The sequence below is a fragment of the Asterias rubens genome, chromosome 20 (assembly GCF_902459465.1).
Source record: "Asterias rubens chromosome 20, eAstRub1.3, whole genome shotgun sequence".
NCBI lineage: Eukaryota > Metazoa > Echinodermata > Asteroidea > Forcipulatida > Asteriidae > Asterias > Asterias rubens.
In genome coordinates this window covers 5,573,421-5,595,687 of record NC_047081.1, presented here as the reverse complement: position 1 = coordinate 5,595,687, position 22,267 = coordinate 5,573,421, and the positions used below count along the sequence as shown (strand labels likewise).

General features: G+C 40.9%; 1 protein-coding gene across 2 annotated transcripts in view; it reads right to left on the bottom strand.

The window, feature by feature from the left end:
* Window positions 1-773: 773 nt before the first annotated feature.
* LOC117303718 (dual 3',5'-cyclic-AMP and -GMP phosphodiesterase 11-like) overlaps window positions 774-22,267 on the bottom strand; it is a 156,926-nt gene continuing 135,432 nt past the window's right edge. For both annotated transcript variants that reach the window (XM_033788015.1, XM_033788016.1), the window contains 8 exons: window positions 21,462-21,569; window positions 11,075-11,184; window positions 9,760-9,847; window positions 7,573-7,673; window positions 7,085-7,226; window positions 5,612-5,686; window positions 5,023-5,106; window positions 774-2,071 (listed from right to left, as the gene is read on the bottom strand). In XM_033788015.1, the coding sequence (XP_033643906.1) occupies window positions 1,877-2,071; window positions 5,023-5,106; window positions 5,612-5,686; window positions 7,085-7,226; window positions 7,573-7,673; window positions 9,760-9,847; window positions 11,075-11,184; window positions 21,462-21,569 (903 nt within the window). In that variant the 3' untranslated portion in view covers window positions 774-1,876. The remainder of the gene's footprint in view (window positions 2,072-5,022; window positions 5,107-5,611; window positions 5,687-7,084; window positions 7,227-7,572; window positions 7,674-9,759; window positions 9,848-11,074; window positions 11,185-21,461; window positions 21,570-22,267) is intronic.

Below are 22,267 nucleotides of genomic sequence, written 5' to 3'. Positions count from 1 at the left end.
CTCTGACACACACTTTTGCAACTTGGTGGGATAATGGCATAATTCATTAAAACTGTGGAACAAAAACCGGAGCTTGTGATTTAATGGCTGAACCACTCGGACCAGTGCGTTTCTGCATAAAATTTGTGTCAGTCGAAGCTGTGAATGAAGAATACAGTTTCCAGAATACATATGTTTCGTCATGTACATGTAACAAATGGAAGTGGAGTAAACTACGTTTAGCTACATTATGGCATCCGCCCTTTTTGCTTTTTGCCCTGCAAAGGAAAAGCCTTTGTTTACCATTTGCATTCCTCAGTGGTTCCGCTGGTCAGCTGCAATCATGCTTATTGATATTTAAATAAACTGGACCTCCAAGCAGCCTACCAGTCTCTCTACCATGCTGCTGGAATATTCATGTTTATTGCTAATGAGTAGTCCTGGCTGAAGACCTGCCCACTTGATAAGGGTCCTTTTGTTATCGAAGTCAGCGGAATTCTGCGGTTATGACAAGGCGCCTAAATCTATGCATTGACAGAGATCGGCTGTGGGTTCTTTTGGTTTTGTTTTACGTTTTATGACAAACTTTGCTGACAAAACACTGGCCAATCTATCGTTATGTTTTTTGAACTAGTCTAGCAGTTGTAGTGTTTGATTAATTGGAAATCAGATATTCCATTACCCCTTTCTTTGATTCCCAATTGCAACCCCAGCCCCCATTTGAGATGTTGAGGTTTGCATCACCTGCTCATGGTGGAAATAAGAATGAAGTTGTGGCTTCAGATTCAATGTTGTTTTTGATCTTCAGACTTCAGCTCATCTCTTGAAATTATAACATACTCCATTCAACTCCATTCATGAACAAATCCTCTCTTTTGCACGCATAAACATTCCTTGTTTGTATAGTATGTCTGAATACAAGTAAAACAATACCCAAAGAATAATACCATGAAGATCCACAAAACAACAATAGTATAACAAATTATAACAAATTATAACAATTCAAAACAATACAATGTTCAATATTTTACTTACAAGGGTCCAAACAGTTTAACACAAAATTTCAACAGTCCAAATTGCATTAAATCAACTTATCTGGCCAGACAAAACACGTTGACTCATAAATGAACTGATATACATGGCTTTGTGATGGACGTCATCTTAGCTGATGGGATATGCAGCAGTTTGGTGGCAAATTAAATATAGATTTTATGTTACATTATATTTAAACAAAAATGTAAACCTTTCCAACAAATTAACAATCCTGAAAGCAGAAAGTCATCCGGTAAAAAGTAAATACTTAAGGTTAAACTGGACCAAAATGTTATATTTTAGCACACATGATAAACAAAACATTTATTAATCTTAAAACTGTACAACTGAATTTGCAGGTAAAAGACCAAATCTTTGGCAGTTTGAGCATCTGCCACCCTGAGAATCAATCCATTAACATAAAATACTGTAGAATGAAGTAGGTGGGATGAACAACCCAGACTTAACAATCTACATAATGAGTTGCACTTTCCCGATAAATTACTTAGAAACCTAGACAAGGTTTCAACTATATACAAACATAAAGAGATAATTGTATCATTTCAAACATGACACTGGAGGAGTAACACCACTGACACTACAGAATACAGCCCAACATCTGGCAATCTTCAACTTGCAAATATATGTGCTCTAATATTAAGGTTAGTACCTCAGAGAATAATGCTCCTGATGAAGTTAGTACCTCAGAGAATAATGCAAACGCATGCAGTCATTTCACTCAATGATCAAACTTTTTAAAAGTACATGGGAAATTTCTCTATACTTATATCACAATGTAAAATAGTAGGTATAAATCTTTGAAATGAGTGATTTAAACTATCAATGATTGTTAGTGTGTTAGACTTTACTCTTTATTGCTGGACTGGTTGGATGTTTGGAGAGCTTCCGATTCATCAATATCCTTCTCTTCAGATGAAGCTTGTTCCTTAACCTCTACCATGGGTTGCTTACATTGCTCTGCTATATCTTGCCAGTGATCCCGATTTGCTTTGCAGCCAAGGAGTAAAGGTGTCATCTTTTCAGAGGTTTTCGATAGTGCCTTTATAAAAGAGCAATCATTATTGATGGGCAATTAATAGGTTTCAGGTTATTAATCATCCATTAAGCAATTGTCAATTCAACAATTACATTTTTATGCAGTCGTCAAAGAAATACTTGAGCTTGTTTTATTCAATAAAATACTTGTTCAAAAGAACTTGTTTTAGGCAAACCCTATATGAAAACATATCTTTGTTTTGCCTTATTTGCTGAATAATGAAGAAAGCAAAAATTACAAAAATGTCTTTAAACTCTTTTTACTTCTTGTGACAACTACAAGTAAGTTGAGGGGCTGTAACGGATGTGACATTTAGTATTCATTATCATCAAGAAATTAGGTATGAAGAGAATGTTTATGTTAACTTTAAGCACATTTCTGTACACATTTGTTTTTATGTTATATTCCTGTTTTTATTTCATCATTCATTGGAACATGTCCCCCTCACTTTATAGACTGGAGGGAACAGCATATCAGATGTCCCCCTCACTTTTTGATCGACTGCATTTCACATTTGACAAAAATTACACACCATTTTTCTTCGTTCTTGTTTTTTCCCCCTGATAGACCACATACAGAATGGTATTTTGGGCATTTTTGCGTTTCTATGATACAGACAATTAATGACAAGTTTCGTCCGAGACATGAACACAAATATTCGCTTACATTAATTGTTGGCATTCAAGTTGTCAGAGTCGATTGGTGATAGTTTGTTTTTAATTGTTTTACTGTTACTTTTTCGCGTTCTGACTTAGTTTTAATTCCTCATCAAACCTGTGGTCTGCACATGTTTTGCGAAATGCCGCAGGAGTCGAGTGCGCAAGAAACGCCCTGTGTTAAACTATGTTATGTAAGGGATTAAGATTAAGAACCCCCCCCCCCCCCATCTTTTTGACAAATGCCTTTGTATTTTTTCATTGAAACAGTTGGATAAAAGAGAGTTAATGTGAAAAGTGAAAAATATGTGTTGTAAAAGTTAAAAGCAATGTGAGCTTGAGAGAGAGAGAGAGAGAGAGAGAGAGCGAGAGAGAGAGAGAGGACGTGTTGCATGTGAGTGTTAGGTTTGCCGACCAAACCAGCAGGTGAGTGGATACAACCACCTTATCGGTATTAGGCCGGCCAACCAAAGTTATGGCCGAAAGCCACCTTCGTGTACTCAGTCAAGTGATTTGACCAATCTCTACAGCAACGTCAGCCTGAAGCCAAAGACTCCTCTCCAGCAAACTAAATACCGAAAGTTGTTTAGAACGCTTAGCGTGTTGCCGATGTGGCGGTTTCAGTCTTCCGTCGTGTTCAGTTTTCCGGGTGACGTAGCCGGATATTTCAGCAAGTAGTTCGAACGGTTTTAGCTTTCCGGCGTGTTCAGTTTTCCGGGTTGACGTAGTCAGACAAACATACCGCCGCGAGTACCCTGGCGAGTACTGTAGTTCTCTCGGTGACCCCAAATTGTTTCTATTAATTACGTTTCTTTTCTGTTTAGTCACATTCGCTTGTACCATCTGTACAACTTTAAGCAGGTCACACTACCACAGGTTAAATACAGGATAATTTGCTTCGTCTTCACACCAAATTTTCTCATACGATCCACGCGTTTGCCGCTCGTTGTACTCGTGGACGCCGCCATGACAGCTACCGGAGAGTAACACGGATGACTCAATACGGCACTAAAAATGTACTACTTTCGCTTGCTTTGCGCAGGCATCGCATGACGTAATGTTACCGTATTTGGTCATTCGGAAAACTGAACACGGCGGAAAGTTGAAACTGCCACACCGGCATTCACAACTTATGTCTTACAGTAGACTAACTACCGCATAGAGCACGGCAGCATATTGCCGACGATCACATGCAGAAGCCTAAAAAAAAGGGTGCCTCATCACGATGATTGTATTAAAAACTGCACTTGACATCGTAGCAATCCTCCTGCGGACGCAAATTTTATATACATGCGTACCGATTCCCATAAAGCCTGCCAATACGCCATTATAATAAGTTACGGGTACGCTATAGATATTATCTCGACGTAAGTCGACTTATGTATGATTAACTTACAAGTCGCGTGTGTGAACGTATGTCAACGATCGTATAATGTACAATTTTCGCGGAACATATGAGCCACACGCTGGCATACGTTCAGAATTGTTGCGCATGCACAAAATTTCTTGTAGACCTCGCCTTACAACGACGTATATCAGCTTTTTTCAGCATGCTCTTAACTTACAAAACTTACCCATAACATTCAAGGTACGCCAGCGTATTTGGCAAAATTGTCATACGTCTGCATACGCTGACTAAAACGTCAAAGTGTGACAGGGCCTTTAGATGGCCTGAATAGCCTAAACAAGCAGAGTTTGGGAAACTGCCTAGATGGCCTTAGATTTATGAGGTTTCCTCCTCTTAAATATTTGATGTACTATACCTCACACATATTCATGACCAAGAGTCGAGTTCTCATTGGTCCATTCATCATCACGTGCCAGGTGTTAATTTTGCTAATTCCCAAGCACGCAAGTGAGTATTCACGCAAGTGGTAAATGCGCATGACAAGTAATTCTACTTGTCATGCGCATTACCATTGTGCGACGTCATCCCCGGTGCTATTCTACTTGTTGCACTTTACGATCGTGGTACTGTTGTACACATGCGCGCACGAACATCGCTCTAGCAACATCCATCGCATGAACAAACTTATCATGGTTCATTTTATTTCACATGGCGTAATTTTCCCTTGCTCCAAGCAACTGAATCATGTATGAAGTATAGTAAAACAAATATAACATGGTTTATTTCTGGTGACTAGTAGATAGGAGCTCCCCTCCCTATTGGAAGTAGACAAACTAGTTCCCTCGGCTTCGCCTTGGGAACTAGTTTGTCACCTTCCAATACCTTGGGAGCTAATATCGACTAGTCACCCTCAAAGCTCAAATGTTATATTTGTATATTTTCATACATACCTCATATACTGGCATGCATATAGAATCCACAAAACCCACTTGCATCTTGGGTAAGAGATGTAGCTTTTCTCTGTTCATCATATCCTGAAATATAAACAATACAATTCCTCAACAGCTTATGAAATGCATGTATATAATAAAGGATGGACTTTGTGGCATGTTGTTGGACAAGTGTACAGTCCATTCAGTTGAATCTGCATGTCAAACCAAATAATGCAAATTCACATTTCACATTATGCTACTTCAGAGTAACTCTTGAAGCAAGAGTTTTAGAAGTTTGAGTTTAGTTGTTATTATTACGATTGACGAGTGTCACATTCCAAAACAAGTTTTTTGAAAGTACTAGGCTTCACTATGTCTATCACTTGCAACAGGCATCCATTATTTTGATGCAAATGGTTGCCATTTCACATAACCAGGGAAGTAAGAGATGTAACGTTTCAATTTTTGGTGCCTACAATCAGTTTAAAGGACCTCACTGCTCATTAAAACCATTATTGGGTGAATCTGTTTCCATATAAAATAAAGGATCCATATGTGATGAATGATATACCAAACACCCTTAAATAACCTTCATTTGTTTACATACCTCTGGGGTTTTGTTAAAATTCTGTCTTTCAAGATCGCCTTGCTCGAAGAACTCACCAAAAATAAGGTGGGCCACCTTTAAAACAAAATTAAGTCCTTTTTTTAAAAAGAATGTTATCACTTTGAATAATAATATTTTAAAAAATACTTTGAGATATTTATATAGCATAATGCAAGAGCCTCTATGCACAACATAAAACAATTAACAAATATAATAAAAGCAATTGTAACAAAAGAAAGATTCAAACAAATGAGTCTTTAAAAGTCCCTTGAAAACTTGAAGAGAGCCAGCTTGGCAAATATGAAGAGGTTAGTCGTTACCAAGGTGCAATGAAGTAGAAAGCTCTTTGACCAGAGAATGTATTGGAAAGAGTAGTTTGAGTCAGTAGGGATTGTCCAGCAGAACGAAAAGAAAGAACAGGAATGTATTTATGCAGAAGATCAGATCTTTAGACAGGAGATAGGCCAGAGCTTTGAAGGGGGAGGAGATTTAATTTATACACAATAAGTAAATTGATCAGGAGCTGATAGTATTCTTGTAAGATGAGGTGAAATATGCTGCGAACAATAGAAAATTGTGCCATGGTGATTGAACTCATTGATCAGAAAGTCTTGTGAGAAGAGAATTACATGGTTGAATAATTGACTGTCCACATGTTAATTTCAGTCAAGGCTAAGTCAGGAGTAGCCGGATTAAAAGTCAGATAAAACTGAGTATAATCTGCATAATAATCTGAATCCATCTACCGTCCATTCGTCCATATACAAATGTACATGTAAGTAACAGGTCTGTTTGTGTCTGAATAGATCAGGCTGCAAATTTCCATACATCCTTTTTTCGATCTGCTGATCATACTAAAGGGGGAATGATTTTTTTATTTTCTTCGTATTTCAAAATTTGCTTTAATTCACATACTTTTTTGAAGGTATGAAAACGCGGCTAATGGTTTACGATGGGTGTCTTCGTCATCAGCAGACCTCCTCTGGCCGCACGGGATATGCTACATGGGATATGCTACTGCATGCAGTTATTAGATGGTACAACCAGTGTTGTAGCCACGGTGGGCGGTGCTGGGCGGGCCTACCCAGAACTAACACATTTCACGCAAAATACACTGTGATGCCCAGCACAGATTTCCCCAGATTGCGCACTTCAGCAATGATGGCCACATATCTAAACACGAACCGCTCCCCCTTGGTGGACTAAAAAGGATAACAATTGATCTAGCTACCAGACAATGTGGATCTCAAATCAGAAGAAAACACAACATTTCCATTATTATTTTTATTTTCTGAAGCCATCAAACATTACCCTCAACCAATCACCACATGAAAATAAAATAACGTTTTTTGCAAGAAATAATAACGAAAACTGCAACATAGACAAGAGACCAACATAAACATCAATCACGTGTACATGTGAAAACAATAACCATGTTGAAATACAATAAACTCAAAAAGATATGACACTAACCTTTTTTTGCACATCCCAGGGTTTAGTGATTGCAGATACATCTGATGCAGTCATCATCATTCCACGTAGTAAATCTTTATGATCATCATCACTCCAGTCATAATGACCCTCTTCAACAAGACTGAAGAATTCACCTCGGTACCTTCAATCATTGCAAATATATTAAGCATATGTCAAGAGTCAATGAGCTGGACATTGTGACCAAAGGGTTTCAATAACGACAGGCTTCTGGGGGGAATCCAATGACAAATCACACACCAAGTTTTACGCTGACATTTGAGTTCTCATTAAGTTATAATTTGCATGCAGCCACACACGCACATGGAACACAAGCCATATAGCAACACACAAACAACCACGGACACACACTATAGACCCTACACGCACCCACACTCAGAGGCACATGCCGGGAACAGTATACCCCTACGGTGGCTAGTTCACCAACCGCGGCAACCGCAGCGGTAAAACAAATGTTTGATCAGACTCACTTGAAATAAAGTGCCAAGTCAGTGGCCAGTATGGCATGTTCTAGGATTCTCATTGCATGACTGTACTCCTCTGCTGTCAGATTCAGAAATATCTCGTTCCCCTTTAGAAAATTGATAATAGTGAGCACAAGTTAGACAACAATTGGAATCCTCTGTCTTACTGTATGTACAAGCCAACTCGCTAAAAGAATACATGGGAAATGGTTTGTTACAGCAACACATTAGGATTTTTAAGAAGTTGGGCCTTGCAGAGTTTTAAAATCATCCAACCACCACAATTTGCCATTCTGTTGAGCCTTACAATCTAATTTTTAATTTACCAACTTAATTTTTGAAGGAAGCTTCAGTTGTCTGATATGAAGACGTTTGGAATGGACTGTAAAAAGAACCTGCTAAGTAAGAAGATCCCGATAATGAGGAGAAATTTATCTTATGTGATTGTTATCTTATATAGGATTTGAGGCATTGCATGGTGAGGTTTCAATGTATATTTGGTTTGCGGTAACACCATGTGTGTATCTACTTGCCAGGTTGAGTTCGTTCTTTTAAGAGAGCTGTCTTTCTGTATTAACTGCACAACACTGCGGAGTCAGTTCTTTTGACATGCTTGCTCTAGTCATTGTCTCCTGATGATGACTAGAGCAAGCTAGTCAAAACGTTAAGACCAATTTAAGAAATGACCTTCGCGGTAGTGTAGCTAATTACGATCCTATAAGCTAAAGTAGTAGTCCCAGCCAATTTTCTATACCTCTGCCCGGGTAGTAGTTGAAAAGCAGGACAGTTCTTTCAAAACTGAGAAGTTTTTCGAACAGTCCGATAAATCTACTTCGTGGTAGTAGAATACAGAAAGACAGTTCTCTAAAGAACAAACTCTACTCAGCAAGTAGATACACACATAGTGTTACCGCAAACCAAAATATTGATTGCTGTCTTACCACTACAAAAACTTGACCAGCTCAAAACATTTTAACAAACACAACTACATGTGTAATACATTATCAATTCGCCATTGCACTATGCTGAATTGCACCATGTGTTGCACTTACATTTTTTTTATGGCAATAATCACCTTTTATAATGGCAATGCCTTTTACATGGTGATTTGTGATTATTAAGAAACTTTCTAGCATTCCCATAAGGATACAGGTAAATAGTTCTGTAACTGCCAAGTGCACCACTCTGAGGCTTTTGCCAACCAGTAAAGTCTGTACGTATGCTAAATGTAGACCTTAATTTGGGGGTTTTAAGATGCCAACAATAAAACCAGTAGAAAATTGTTTTATACGTGAACGCCAAGATGTTAAAGACCTGCTTGAACAAATATGCCAAGGCGTGAACTTTGCTGAATTTCATTTAAAATGCTTTCAATCAATAAGGAAATGGAGTCATATGACTATAGAGTCATACATGTACGACTATAATAAGATTATATTTGTGGTAAAAAAAAATCATTTTGAATACCCATATCCAGCACTTTTCTGAAAGATTCGCGAAAAGCTCCATTACGTCATCACTCATATTACGTCATAGTTGGGAGCTCCAATTTGTATAGCCACTTTGTTGCAGCGTGGAGGTATAACAAAGAAAACTTCCAGACATGATGCAAAGAATACGTGCACCATCAAGGGCAGAAGTGTTTTTAGTTTTTTTAAATCTTGAGGTTGAGGCCTAGTTTTTAAATCCATAGTTACGAAAAATTCAGAAGTGTACACATATCAAAAGTACATTTAAATGGTGAGCAAACGCATCATATACAAGTAAAAAATAACGCTTCTGTTAAAATAATTACGCTCAAGTAGCTGTTTGAATGTATTATTTTTTATGCTTGGTACAAAGGCCCGCTAGCATTATAAACAACACCCAGGCTTTAATGATAAAAGCGTTTCGCATTGAAAAAAATCTGAAAACGTACATTTAAAATAATTAGGCTAAAATATTTCACCTATGAAGAGGATCTAGATTGATGGATAAATATTTATTTTTTCGAATTTCCCTTTTAATCACTTGTTGAATGCAACTTTTTGAAAATTAATAGTTTTCTTCTTGATCTCTCTTTGTGGACATCCAAATCGATGGATCCAGTTTAGATTTCATGGCAACATTGAAATTAGAGTTGGTTGATCTACCCATTGACTAGATCTCAAATGACAAAGGAGATTAATTTCAAACGAATTGAGATAATGTTACCTTGCTATGGATTATCATGATGCATTGATCAAAATGATGGTGCTCCATGGTTGAAGTTGAATATAGCTGGGCCAAAGGTGATTCAGACCTATTATAAACACATCATCATGGATTTATTAAACAGTTCTATCCGAATGTCCTTTACTTTCCAGTACCTGCCAATAGTTTTGGAACACCATCACACACATAAAAAAGGTTTTGGAATATTGCTGTCAAAATGAACCCTGACTAAGCACTGTAAAAACAACAAACATTATGAAAACAAGTTTGCATGGCAAGCCCTCTTTATTTACCATGACTCGGGTATCCCTTCAGGCGATTATAGTCCATGGCCACAAATTGCCATTATGCATGCTAGATCTTGCACTTCTTAGTGCTAAGAACAATAAGAAACAATCGTGGATGCTTATCAACCTTTTATGATTCTGGTTTATGAGACAAAGAACAGAGTCTAGAATTTGGAATTACACAACTAACTCCGAGTCGTTTTAACTGTTGATTCAAGCCCCTTTTGTCCCTTTCTATACCTGGGCAGCGACGAGCAATACTTTGAGTACATTGTTTGATTCATGATACAATGAGCCTTCAATACATCCTCTGCATTAAACTCATCCCTCAAAAACATTTCAGATCCTATTATTATGTCAAGGCTACAGACATTTAAGAGTATACACAGCATGTATGCACATGGTTAAGTGCATTCGGTTTGCGTTTCATTGAAAACTCATACATTCATATTTACACATCATCTGGCGTTTAGCGGTTAGGCATCAACTCCACTATATGATCTAAGAGGTTTAGATAAAACCCTTCCCAACAACCAGCTTAGTCTTCAAGGAGGATTTTCATGTCTCCTTACAATACATTTGTCAGGAACTCATCAACAAATGGTATTAAGAATGGTCCTTGAAGGGAACTGAAGAAATGCGTGTCTTTCCAGCACACAAGCCCTACAGACATTAAATACATTTTCAACCGCAAAACATCTGCAAAAATCATTTTAAAGCAATTCTTGATAGAAACAAAGAAAAAGAACTATGAAAAGCAAGACGGCAAGTTTGCCAGGTTAAACTATTGAGTCGACTATTGGCTGCCAAGAGGAGGAAAACGCAAAAAAAATAAAAAATTGTGGCAACCATCCCATATTCCCCAAGCTGTTCAACTCAAGGTAAATAAAGCATTACAATACTACCTCAAAATGCTTTCTAAATAGTGAAGAATAAGGCTTTTGAGTTTGTAATTGTTCTTAGTATTAATTGCCTTACAGGTGAGAAAAATGTTTAAAAGTAACTTTAACAATATATCAACAACTTACATGATCTGATAATTATTTGTAGTTCCTCTATGATCCAGGTCATGAGACAAACAACCAACCAGCAAAGCCAGGCATTCTAGATCTGAAAGTATACCATGCATGCCTCCATTCTGAAACAGGAACAAGTAAATACCATACCTTGGCTTTAAAACAACATTAGTGTCTGAACCTGATATATGAACTGCTCCCAATGCATAGTTGGATCCATCATGTTTTCAATCACTCCAGTCTAACGTTAGTCATGGTTGCTGGTATCAATTGTTTACATTAATGCTACTGTTGTGAATGGCGCTATACTAGCAACATTCAGATATATAATTACGGATAGGTGTGTCGCACCGCTCTGAAGCCTGGGGATGTGGAGAAGCTCTAAGAGACACACAAGCAGACAGGTTGGTTTCAGGAATACGACTGGCGTGGCCAGGGCTTGCATGGTGCTTGGTGCACGCCCCGGTCACGCCTGACTGGTTTATTGCTAATCTCAGTGGTGCACTCGCACATTACAATATTCCTCCCCGTTTTATTATTTTTTGTTTAAGTGCGAATGCTTATTACTATTTGAACATACAAAATTCCAACTTTACAAATCAAAAAGTAAAACTCTGCAATATTAAAGAAAGCAGGAAGGATGAGTTAGATAACCTTCCATAAAATTGTCGTTTATCTTCTAACCAAACCTGTAAATAAAGCCGCTGGGGTTGGTTGCCTTTTCGGCTCAGTTATTATTTTCCTTCTTCTCCCTCTATTATTTACAGCCATTATTTACATCTTCGTGAAACCTCAAACTCTGTCACTCAATTTTTTTATTTTCTTTTTTAGCCTGGAAAATGGAACTTTAAATCAGAACTCTGAACTGGGATGGTTGTTCTACAATTTAAAAAAAAAAGAGGAAAAAATTAAAATGTATCTTAATCTGAGCCTTGAGAAACAAACCTGCTAAACAATTCTCTCTTGAAAACTTAAAAAAAAAAAAAAAAAAAACTTAAGTTGTTTCAAAAGAAAGCTCCTTTTTTTTCTTCTCTTTTTCTCTTGAAAAAACTTGTAAGTGCTATTTCCAATGAAAACTCCTTTGATATTAGAAACTGTTTTTCTCTACGAAACCTGTACAAATTGTTTCCAAAGAAAGGTTTTTTTTTAAGACTCTTTTTCTCTTGATAGCTTGTAAATTGCTTTTGTGAATGAAAAACTCCCCTTTCTTTTTGGAAGGGGGGCGAACGCAGGAGTTTATTTTTTATAACAATAACAACTGTTTTTCCCAGTCGTTTATACATGAAACATGCCATATACAAAAAATATCGAGTACTTTTCCCCTGTGTTTGCTAAAAACCAACAAGAATCAAGAGAAAGAGCAAAATATTTAACAAAAATTTACACCAAAAAGCCGGACGGTATTAGTGTAAAACTGGCTTAGCACATCTTCCACGCGCCGTCATCGGATCCGGGCGACCTCTTGACTGAAGATTTCCGCCATTGTCGGATTGCTGAAGGTTAAGCTGGGCGGTGACCAACGCGGCAAGAAGTACAGCGAGTCCGTCTCTAGTAGCAGACGGTCGAGGGGGATCATCCTTGCTACCTCTACTAGCTCCGGTACATTCCAGGTGATTAGAGGTGTTAGGCCAATGCACAGGTTGGGAAACCTCCTGCACCAATTTCGGCCGTTCTTCCAGTTATTGGTGTAGCAGTGAAGATGTATCTTCCACTGCAGAGGGAGAACTTCTGTAACGATCTGTAAGCAGTCGTCCTTGGCATCTGGGCAGTGGATTATCACAGGTTTGTTGAGCTCAACAGCTAGCTTCAGAAGTCGCCGGAAGACGGACTGTTGGATGGATTTAAACCTTTCATGACCCCGAATAATCTAATCCCACTTCTCCCAGGGCACAGGCCATCGGATGTTGCAGCGAACGCTGGATTATCCGATCTGTGTCCAAAGAGAAGTGGCGGGCATGTTTAGGATGAAACCCAAAGACATACTTGTCATCGACCAACTCTCTCCAACGTTTCTCATCCGCCAAGGTTTCCCCCGGAAGTTGGAAGTGTCGATCTCCTCCTCCGTCAGGAATTCGGTGAGGGTGCCCCTATTTTGCACTCTATGTAGGAGTCGATCAATGTGACAATGGGCATCAACGTAAAACAATGGAGACTCCGGTACTTGGGGAAGAATAGGAGATACCTGAGGAAGGGGTGGCTCTCGAGAAAGAGATGACTGCGTTGTTGATGGGGGGCACACCGCCAGTTGGGGATCTGGTGGAAGGGGTGGCTCTCGAGAAAGAGATGACTGCGTTGTTGATGGGGGGCACACCGCCAGTTGGGGATCTGGTGGAAGGGGTGGCTCTCAAGAAAGAGATGACTGCGTTGTTGATGGGGGGGCACACCGCCAGTTGGGGATCTGGTGGAAGGGGTGGCTCGCGAGAAAGAGATGACTGCGTTGTTGATGGGGGCACACCGCCAGTTGGGGATCTGGTGGAAGGGGTGGCTCTCAAGAAAGAGATGACTGCGTTGTTGATGGGGGGCACACCGCCAGTTGGGGATCTGGTGGAAGGGGTGGCTCTCGAGAAAGAGATGACTGCGTTGTTGATGGGGGGCACACCGCCAGTTGGGAATCTGGTGGAAGGGGTGGCTCTCAAGAATAGGAGATACCTGAGGAAGGGGTGGCTCTCGGGAAAGAGATGACTGCGTTGTTGATGGGGGGCACACCGCCAGTTGGGGATCTGGAGGAAGGGGTGGCTCTAGAGAAAGAGATGACTGCGTTGTTGATGGGGGGCACACCGCCAGTTGGGAATCTGGTGGAAGGGGTGGCTCTCAAGAAAGAGATGACTGCGTTGTTGATGGGGGGCACACCGCCAGTTGGGGATCTGGTGGAAGAGGTGGCTCTCAAGAAAGAGATGACTGCGTTGTTGATGGGGGGGCACACCGCCAGTTGGGGATCTGGTGGAAGGGGTGGCTCTCGAGAAAGAGATGACTGCGTTGTTGATGGGGGGCACACCGCCAGTTGGGGATCTGGTGGAAGGGGTGGCTCTCAAGAAAGAGATGACTGCGTTGTTGATGGGGGGCACACCGCCAGTTGGGGATCTGGTGGAAGGGGTGGCTCTCAAGAAAGAGATGACTGCGTTGTTGATGGGGGGCACACCGCCAGTTGGGGATCTGGTGGAAGGGGTGGCTCTCGAGAAAGAGATGACTGCGTTGTTGATGGGGGGCACACCGCCAGTTGGGGATCTGGTGGAAGGGGTGGCTCTCAAGAAAGAGATGACTGCGTTGTTGATGGGGGGCACACCGCCAGTTGGGGATCTGGTGGAAGGGGTGGCTCTCAAGAAAGAGATGACTGCGTTGTTGATGGGGGGCACACCGCCAGTTGGAGATGACTGCGTTGTTGATGGGGGGCACACCGCCAGTTGGAGATGACTGCGTTGTTGATGGGGGGCACACCGCCAGTTGGAGATGACTGCGTTGTTGATGGGGGGCACACCGCCAGTTGGAGATGACTGCGTTGTTGATGGGGGGCACACTGCCAGTTGGAGATGACTGCGTTGTTGATGGGGGGCACACCGCCAGTTGGGGATGACTGCGTTGTTGATGGGGGGCACACCGCCAGTTGGAGATGACTGCGTTGTTGATGGGGGGCACACCGCCAGTTGGGGATCTGGTGGAAGGGGCCACTCCTGAGGGAGAAGCAACTCCGGTAGTGGTGGGGGGACCAGTGAGAGTAGTTGTTGCAGTGTTCTCCAGTGGAAAACTGATGATAAACGCGATGGAGATATAATGCACCTGTTGTGAAGCTCCGCCAGACCGATAAAGTTGTCGTAGACATCCAATACTTTAATTTCTTCGGCACTAAACTCGGCGTTTCTGTCGGCAAGTTCCCGAGAACAGATAAATTGAAGAAGATCTTCCGAGGAGACCACATGTGATGCATAAACCTGTCGACAAAATGTGCCAATTGTGGAAGGTGTATGGTAACGTCGAATGGGCCATGAAGGCGGCAATGGCTCACTATCTCCCGTAGAAACCACCATGGACTGTTGCAGATATGCTGACGCACAACATGGCGTTTCATTTTGTTGGTCTTAAACCCACACCCTTGCTGGCTACAGGTGGACTTATAGACTTTGCTTGTATTACGAGGCTCTGGTCGTTGTTCCTCTGTGTGCTCGTTCGGGGTGACTGCAACAATGGCTAGTGGGTCCTCGCTAGCCTTCAAGACAGGCATCTCTGGTTCCTCTTCGGATGGGTGCTCGTCATAGTCGAGTATATTCTGCTGAGCTGGAAAAATAAGGTGTTAAAGGGGGCATTGTCTTTACAAGATTCACGAAAACACTAAAATTGTTAAGCGTTAAGACTCATCTTAACGTTTAAAACTCATCTCTAAACCTAATGGGAGGTTTAACTAGTCTACCACTCCTTGTGATGTGCCTAGGGGGTCAACCTTTTCAGCAAGTGCCATATTCTCTGTGGCAACATGCTCAATTCGGGGTTCCACCTGAGCAGCAAACGCCGCGTCAGTGGTATATATACTACTATTTGCTTGAAAAAGGGAATGTAGACCAACCTCGTCTTCTACGGATTCATTCTCTACCAAACCACTAACCAAAAAGAACTTGTTTTGAGCTTTACGGAGCCAAAGTGGAATTTCTTTGCTGTTGCAAAGTTTAATTAGATCATGGTGGACAATCTCTGTTCTTTTTCTTCCTTGAATTTTGTACAGAACTGGTGAAATAGATTTGACCACTAGTAAAGGAACGCGCCATATTGGCTGTAGTTTCCGTGACTGGCCAATTTTTGGGGCTTTGTTAAGTTGTTAAGTTGGGGCTTTGTTGAGCTCTGATTGGTGTTATGGTCATATTGTCTTTTTTCTATTGTTGCGATCCACCAATATTAGCTCTGGCTATGACGTGAACTTTACGCATGCGCTCTTTCAGATTTCGTACATACTGAAGAGGAGAAGCAGTTGAAGTATTAGCATTTGGGATGTCAAAAACGAGTTCTATTGGTTGTTTTACCTCCCGTCCGAGCATCATTAAATTAGGTGTAAGCCCAGTGCTGCGGTTTGGGAGAGAACGTATCGCTGCTGTAAGTAAAGGCTGGTCTTCATCCCATGCGGTTTGGGAGAGAACGTATCGCTGCTGTAAGTAAAGGCAGGTCTTCATCCCATGCGGTTTGGGAGAGAACGTATCGCTGCTGTAAGTAAAGGCAGGTCTTCATCCCATGCGGTTTGGGAGAGAACGTATCGCTGCTGTAAGTAAAGGCAGGTCTTCATCCCATGCGGTTTGGGAGAGAACGTATCGCTGCTGTAAGTAAAGGCTGGTCTTCATCCCATGCGGTTTGGGAGAGAACGTATCGCTGCTGTAAGCAAAGGCTGGTCTTCATCCCATGCGGTTTGGGAGAGAACGTATCGCTGCTGTAAGCAAAGGCTGGTCTTCATCCCATGCAGTTTGGGAGAGAACGTATCGCTGCTGTAAGCAAAGGCTGGTCTTCATCCCATGCGGTTTGGGAGAGAACGTATCGCTGCTGTAAGTAAAGGCTGGTCTTCATCCCATGCGGTTTGGGAGAGAACGTATCGCTGCTGTAAGTAAAGGCTGGTCTTCATCCCATGCGGTTTGGGAGAGAACGTATCGCTGCTGTAAGTAAAGGCTGGTCTTCATCCCATGCGGTTTGGGAGAGAACGTATCGCTGCTGCAAGCAAAGGCTGGTCTTCATCCCATGCGGTTTGGGAGAGAACGTATCGCTGCTGTAAGTAAAGGCAGGTCTTCATCCCATGCGGTTTGGGAGAGAACGTATCGCTGCTGTAAGTAAAGGCTGGTCTTCATCCCATGCGGTTTGGGAGAGAACGTATCGCTGCTGTAAGCAAAGGCTGGTCTTCATCCCATGCGGTTTGGGAAAGAACGTATCGCTGCTGTAAGCAAAGGCTGGTCTTCATCCCATGCGGTTTGGGAGAGAACGTATCGCTGCTGTAAGTAAAGGCTGGTCTTCATCCCATGCGGTTTTGGAGAGAATGTATCGCTGCTGTAAGTAAAGGCTAGTCTTCATCCCATGCGGTTTGGGAGAGAACGTATCGCTGCTGTAAGCAAAGGCTGGTCTTCATCCCATGCGGTTTGGGAGAGAACGTATCGCTGCTGTAAGCAAAGGCTGGTCTTCATCCCATGCAGTTTGGGAGAGAACGTATCGCTGCTGTAAGTAAAGGCTGGTCTTCATCCCATGCGGTTTGGGAGAGAACGTATCGCTGCTGTAAGCAAAGGCTGGTCTTCATCCCATGCGGTTTGGGAGAGAACGTATCGCTGCTGTAAGCAAAGGCTGGTCTTCATCCCATGCAGTTTGGGAGAGAACGTATCGCTGCTGTAAGCAAAGGCAGGTCTTCATCCCATTTTGCGACACCGTCCTTTAACTGACACCTAATGGCTTGAAGTAATGTTCTGTTATATCTTTCAATCTGCCCGTTTGAACATGGGCGGTAGGGGGTTGTCCTAGTTTTAGTTATCTCAAGCAGACTACATATTGAATCAAAAAGAGAACTTGTGAAATTTCTGCCCTGATCGGTGTGGATTTGATCTGGGCATCCAAATCTGGATATGAAATCATTAACAACTACATTAGCAATGCTTTCTGCAGTCGTATTTGTTATGGAACACCATTTGTTTATCAATTGACTGAGTTTGTGTGTTGCAACTGTCATCTGGTAGTTTGTCAACAGCGTTAACATTCTGATCAGCAAGCAGCGAACGCCGGATTGGACTGATCAAAGTGTTATCACTGCACGCAGACATATTTGCATTCGTAGCGGCAGCGGGCCCATGCCTTTGTTCGTTAAGTTTACACTCCAAACGAGTTGGTAAGTTTACAGGCGTTGCAATTTGACGCACGGCCAATGGAACGACATCATCAACATCTTCGTTGAATCGGTCCCATTGTTCATGGATTCGCGCACAGAAAAGGCAACCACCACATGGGAGATGGAGCATCGCAAAATTGTTGTTGGTTTTCTTTGTGAGATCGTATAGTGGTCTAGCTAGTTTTGCAAAATCCTTAATGTGACTTCTGTGATAATTAGCAAGCCCCATAAACCTTTCTACATCTTTTTTCGAGGCTGGCTGAGGCCAGTCTCTGACTACTTCTATGCTACTCGGGTTAGGTGCAATACTGATTTGACTCACTAGTTTGCCAAGGAAAACAACATAATCCTGAAATAAAAGACATTTTGCTGCCTTTAGTTTCAGGTTATGCTGCCGGAACCTATCTAGTACTTTACCTAACGTACTCATTGTGTCGAGTAGGGTTCAGGAGAAGAGTAACTCATAGCCCTAGTCTTTAGGTTTGCCAGAACTTGTTGCATATTTTCATTGAAATCTGACCGGTCTACCTGAATGTCTATGTTGTCCTTCCCAGTCTTATTAACTTGTATTTGTTGTACACTTTCGTGAGTTTTCAAAGGTAATTCGCCAAATGATACCTTCCTTTACTCTGATCTTGCTCGTTCTCGATAGGAGCTTGTGATTATGTGTCGCCGATAGGGTATATTGGATGGCTTGGTTCAATGTCTGTGGGTCACGTAATAGAGCAAGTTCTGCTGCATTATCGTCAGCGCACCCCTTTAAGAAACCTTCTTGCGCAATGACTTCAAATACTTCTGTATGTGCATTCGGGAAAGCGCACGTTGCTACCTGCCTTACGTGCTGCCCAAATTCTTCAATTGTATCAAGAACTCTCTTTGTCTTAAGGATCCCAGCTAGGCTTTATGAATCATAGGGTCTTTCAATTTTCCGAACATATTCAGCAGCTGAGACTTAACAAGTGGATCTCGTTCCTTACTTCTGGCTCTTGCCATGCATAACAATCAAGTGCCTTGCCAGTTAACAGGCCAACTAAATTAAGCAATTTATGTTGTTCGTTCCACTGACAACACTGAGCAACGACTTCGAACTTAGCTGTAAATGCATGAAAGTCTGTACTCCCATCATATGGAGTGATCTTTGGGATCGACTGGCTCTTGGGCTGGCTCCTACTAGCGAACGCCTGGATCAAGTCAGACCCATAAGCAATTGGTTGTTGACTGGCAGTTATACTGTTGCCATTGTCAGTGGTAGCCATTGTTACCGGATTAGTAATGCTAGGCTTTGCTTTGGTCTTGGAATTCGCCTTTGTTGCAGGATTCAATAGATGCGCTGGGAGGGGTGGGGCTTTTTCCTTAATCACCTTTAGATTAGCGTCTATAATGGCATCACCTGTTTGCTCAATTGGGTGGCGCGCCTCATGCTGTACAGCGGAAATTTTAATTTGCGCGGTCGCACCATGAGGCATTGTGTCACCCTTTATTAGATTTGCCAAGTGAATTTCGGACTGCTAGGACTAAATTTTTAGGTTCCCGTTATTGCTAGAGTGTTTTCTTGCATGATTTTCCAAATTCACCCATTTGTTTAATCAGAAGGTACATAGGAGGGTCAATTGATTCCGTTTGTTTTGTTGGTGGGTCAGTATTATCAGAACCGTTAGTTGGGAGATCTGATTGGAGATTTGCGATGTAGTCGATTAAAATCAAACCCTTTTCATTAAGCTCGTTCAGTTTAGTTGCAAGTGCAGGGAATTCATTAAAGTCATCAATAATCACATAGACCTGATCGAGACAATTATCTCGGCAAACTTTGCCCCAATACCCGGTAATGTAGTTAAATGTTTAACAGATGCTTTGTTTATATTGGTGGCCATGGCGGGGGTACTTCAATACAAATAATATTAATTTACAAATATGTCGAAATCTGCTATAATTCAGAAATGGTTTTGCACCATATCACTCGCTTGTTACTGCCAGCGCTACTGTCGGGAGTGATGCACGACAGCTTGACCTGACTAGCAGTAAATCGTTTTGATAGTAAAAAACACGCACTTTTTGAAAAACGTAAGCTCTTTTATTTTAGAAAGGCGCAAGGCTTAAATGGGTTATAGCAGACTTCAGTAAATTCATACAATATCAAACAAATATATTAACAATAAGAATAATAAAGACCTATTGCTACAATCATGTGTACTGATGAAGTTGCAAATTCAACGAACGCCGGACTTGCTAAGGTATAAACATTGCCGAAAATGAACATTAACTTTATATAAAATTTTGCTACGAAAGGCGGGGAGCTCAAACGTTGAAAATTTTCACCGTGTGTATTGCCACGCCCTTCACAAAGCAAAATACAAATTTATCCTCGTCGTATTTAGACAACGAGTTTATGAATTTTAGTAAGTTTGTCCTTGTCAAATTTGGACAAGGAGTTTATTAATTTTAGTAAATTTCTAGAAGATTTTCTTTCTAATTGCATGCCACAATTTATACTCGTCGCCAATGTTGTGAATGGCGCTATTATAGCAACATTCGGATATATAATTACGGATAGGTGTGTCGCACCGCTCTGAAGCCTGGGGGTTTGGAGGAGCTCTAAGAGACACACAAGCAGACAGGTTGGTTTAAGGAATACGACTGGCGTGGCCAGGGCTTGCATGGTGCTTGGTGCACGCCCCGGTCACGCCTGACTGGTTTATTGCATAACCTCAGTGGTGCAATCGCACATTACAACACTACTAATATCACCCAGCCCAGGATCCAATTCTGCTCCATATGGCAAATAATGTTACATCAAAACCAAACTATAACACTAGTCAAATGATTTGTTTCAGTTCACATTCAAGTCCATTACAGTTGCTAAGCACCCAATCGGATTATGATATTTAAAATAAAAGCAAGGATCTGCAAATTATTTTCTGGACTAACCCATAAATAAATTGGTTACTTCTGGACCCATCAAAAGTGTAGCTTAGGACTTGCAGAATAGAGGAAAGAGAGGTCAGCTTGTTATACATATAGCAGGTCAAAATGTCAATAAACATGATTGATTTAAGTCAAAGCAAAGAGGCTTAACACCCAGAGTATCAGCACAGTGTAAACAAGACTCATTTCCTAGCAGGGCTATTTAGGCTGTCCTTTTTGATGCGATACATATCTAAAACTATTGGCGAAACTCTACAGATGATGGTTTTGTTTATAATGTTGCCAATTTTCCTCACTGTGTAATACTTGTCCCAACGCAGTAAAAGGAACAGAAATAACCAGATCCTAAAAGCTTACACCACAAAACTCTAAAAAGAAATTTAAAAAATGATTCTCTGACAATTCATGTGCTACCTTTCAAACAGAGTTGGTGCCAAGAGTGAAACCAACCTTAATACTACATACATGTAGTACACAAATAATTTAAATATGGTTCTCCCATTGTATGCATATAATGGTTTGCTCTGTGTCTTACTTAGATGAGTGCGTTGAAAATCACTGAATACATGTATTTCTGATGATATATCTAGAATGAACAGAAAGTAGCCCTGAACGGACACTGATCGTTATCAGATGAATACTCACCTTCAGTATTGAATACATTGTCTGAGTTACAGTGAATGCATGACGCCAATTGTGGTACCTCACATTACGGTAGTTTTTCCTCACACTCAGTAACCACCTGCACAAAGTCTTCAAAATTAAAACAGAAAAGAAAATTCACTTTTAACACTAGCAACAGAATATCCAGCATAGAAATTCACTTCTAATCTTTATGGAAGCAAAATGTACTCTGTGCGTAAAAGAAATGTCAAAGTATGTAATCACCAAGAAAGGTCAATAATAACATATAGATTTTGTTCTCTGTAAAATATATATAGCTACATGGGCACTAAGATAAACCAAACTTATGCTTAAAAAAAATCATGTTTGATATTAAAATCAAATTGCCATCTTCTGCCCCATCTAAGTCTGCAATTTTTTTAATTCATAAATGCCCTCCTCTTGCCAAAGGTTTTTTTGTTAATGGTTCATTTTTATTTCTAAAATGTTCCACTTTAATTGCCTATCTTTTATTTCTAAACCTAAAGGGATTGTCCCTTTGGATAGTGATTTGATTCACTTTGGGCAATCCCTAGGCTTCTGTTTGCGTTTTCTGTTTTTGTTTGTTATGTCTCTCATTTTTTTTCCTAATGTTTTAAAATCTTACATTTCTGTTATTGTTGCTGTGTGTTTTTGATGTTTTTTAAGCCTGAAAGAATAAGTAAATAAAAAGGAGATGATTTCCCCAGACCTGAGAAACGCACCAGTAGTCACCATCTTTAAAGGCAGTGGACACTATTGGTAACTACTAAAAAATTATTATTAGCATAAAACCTTTGGCATGCAAT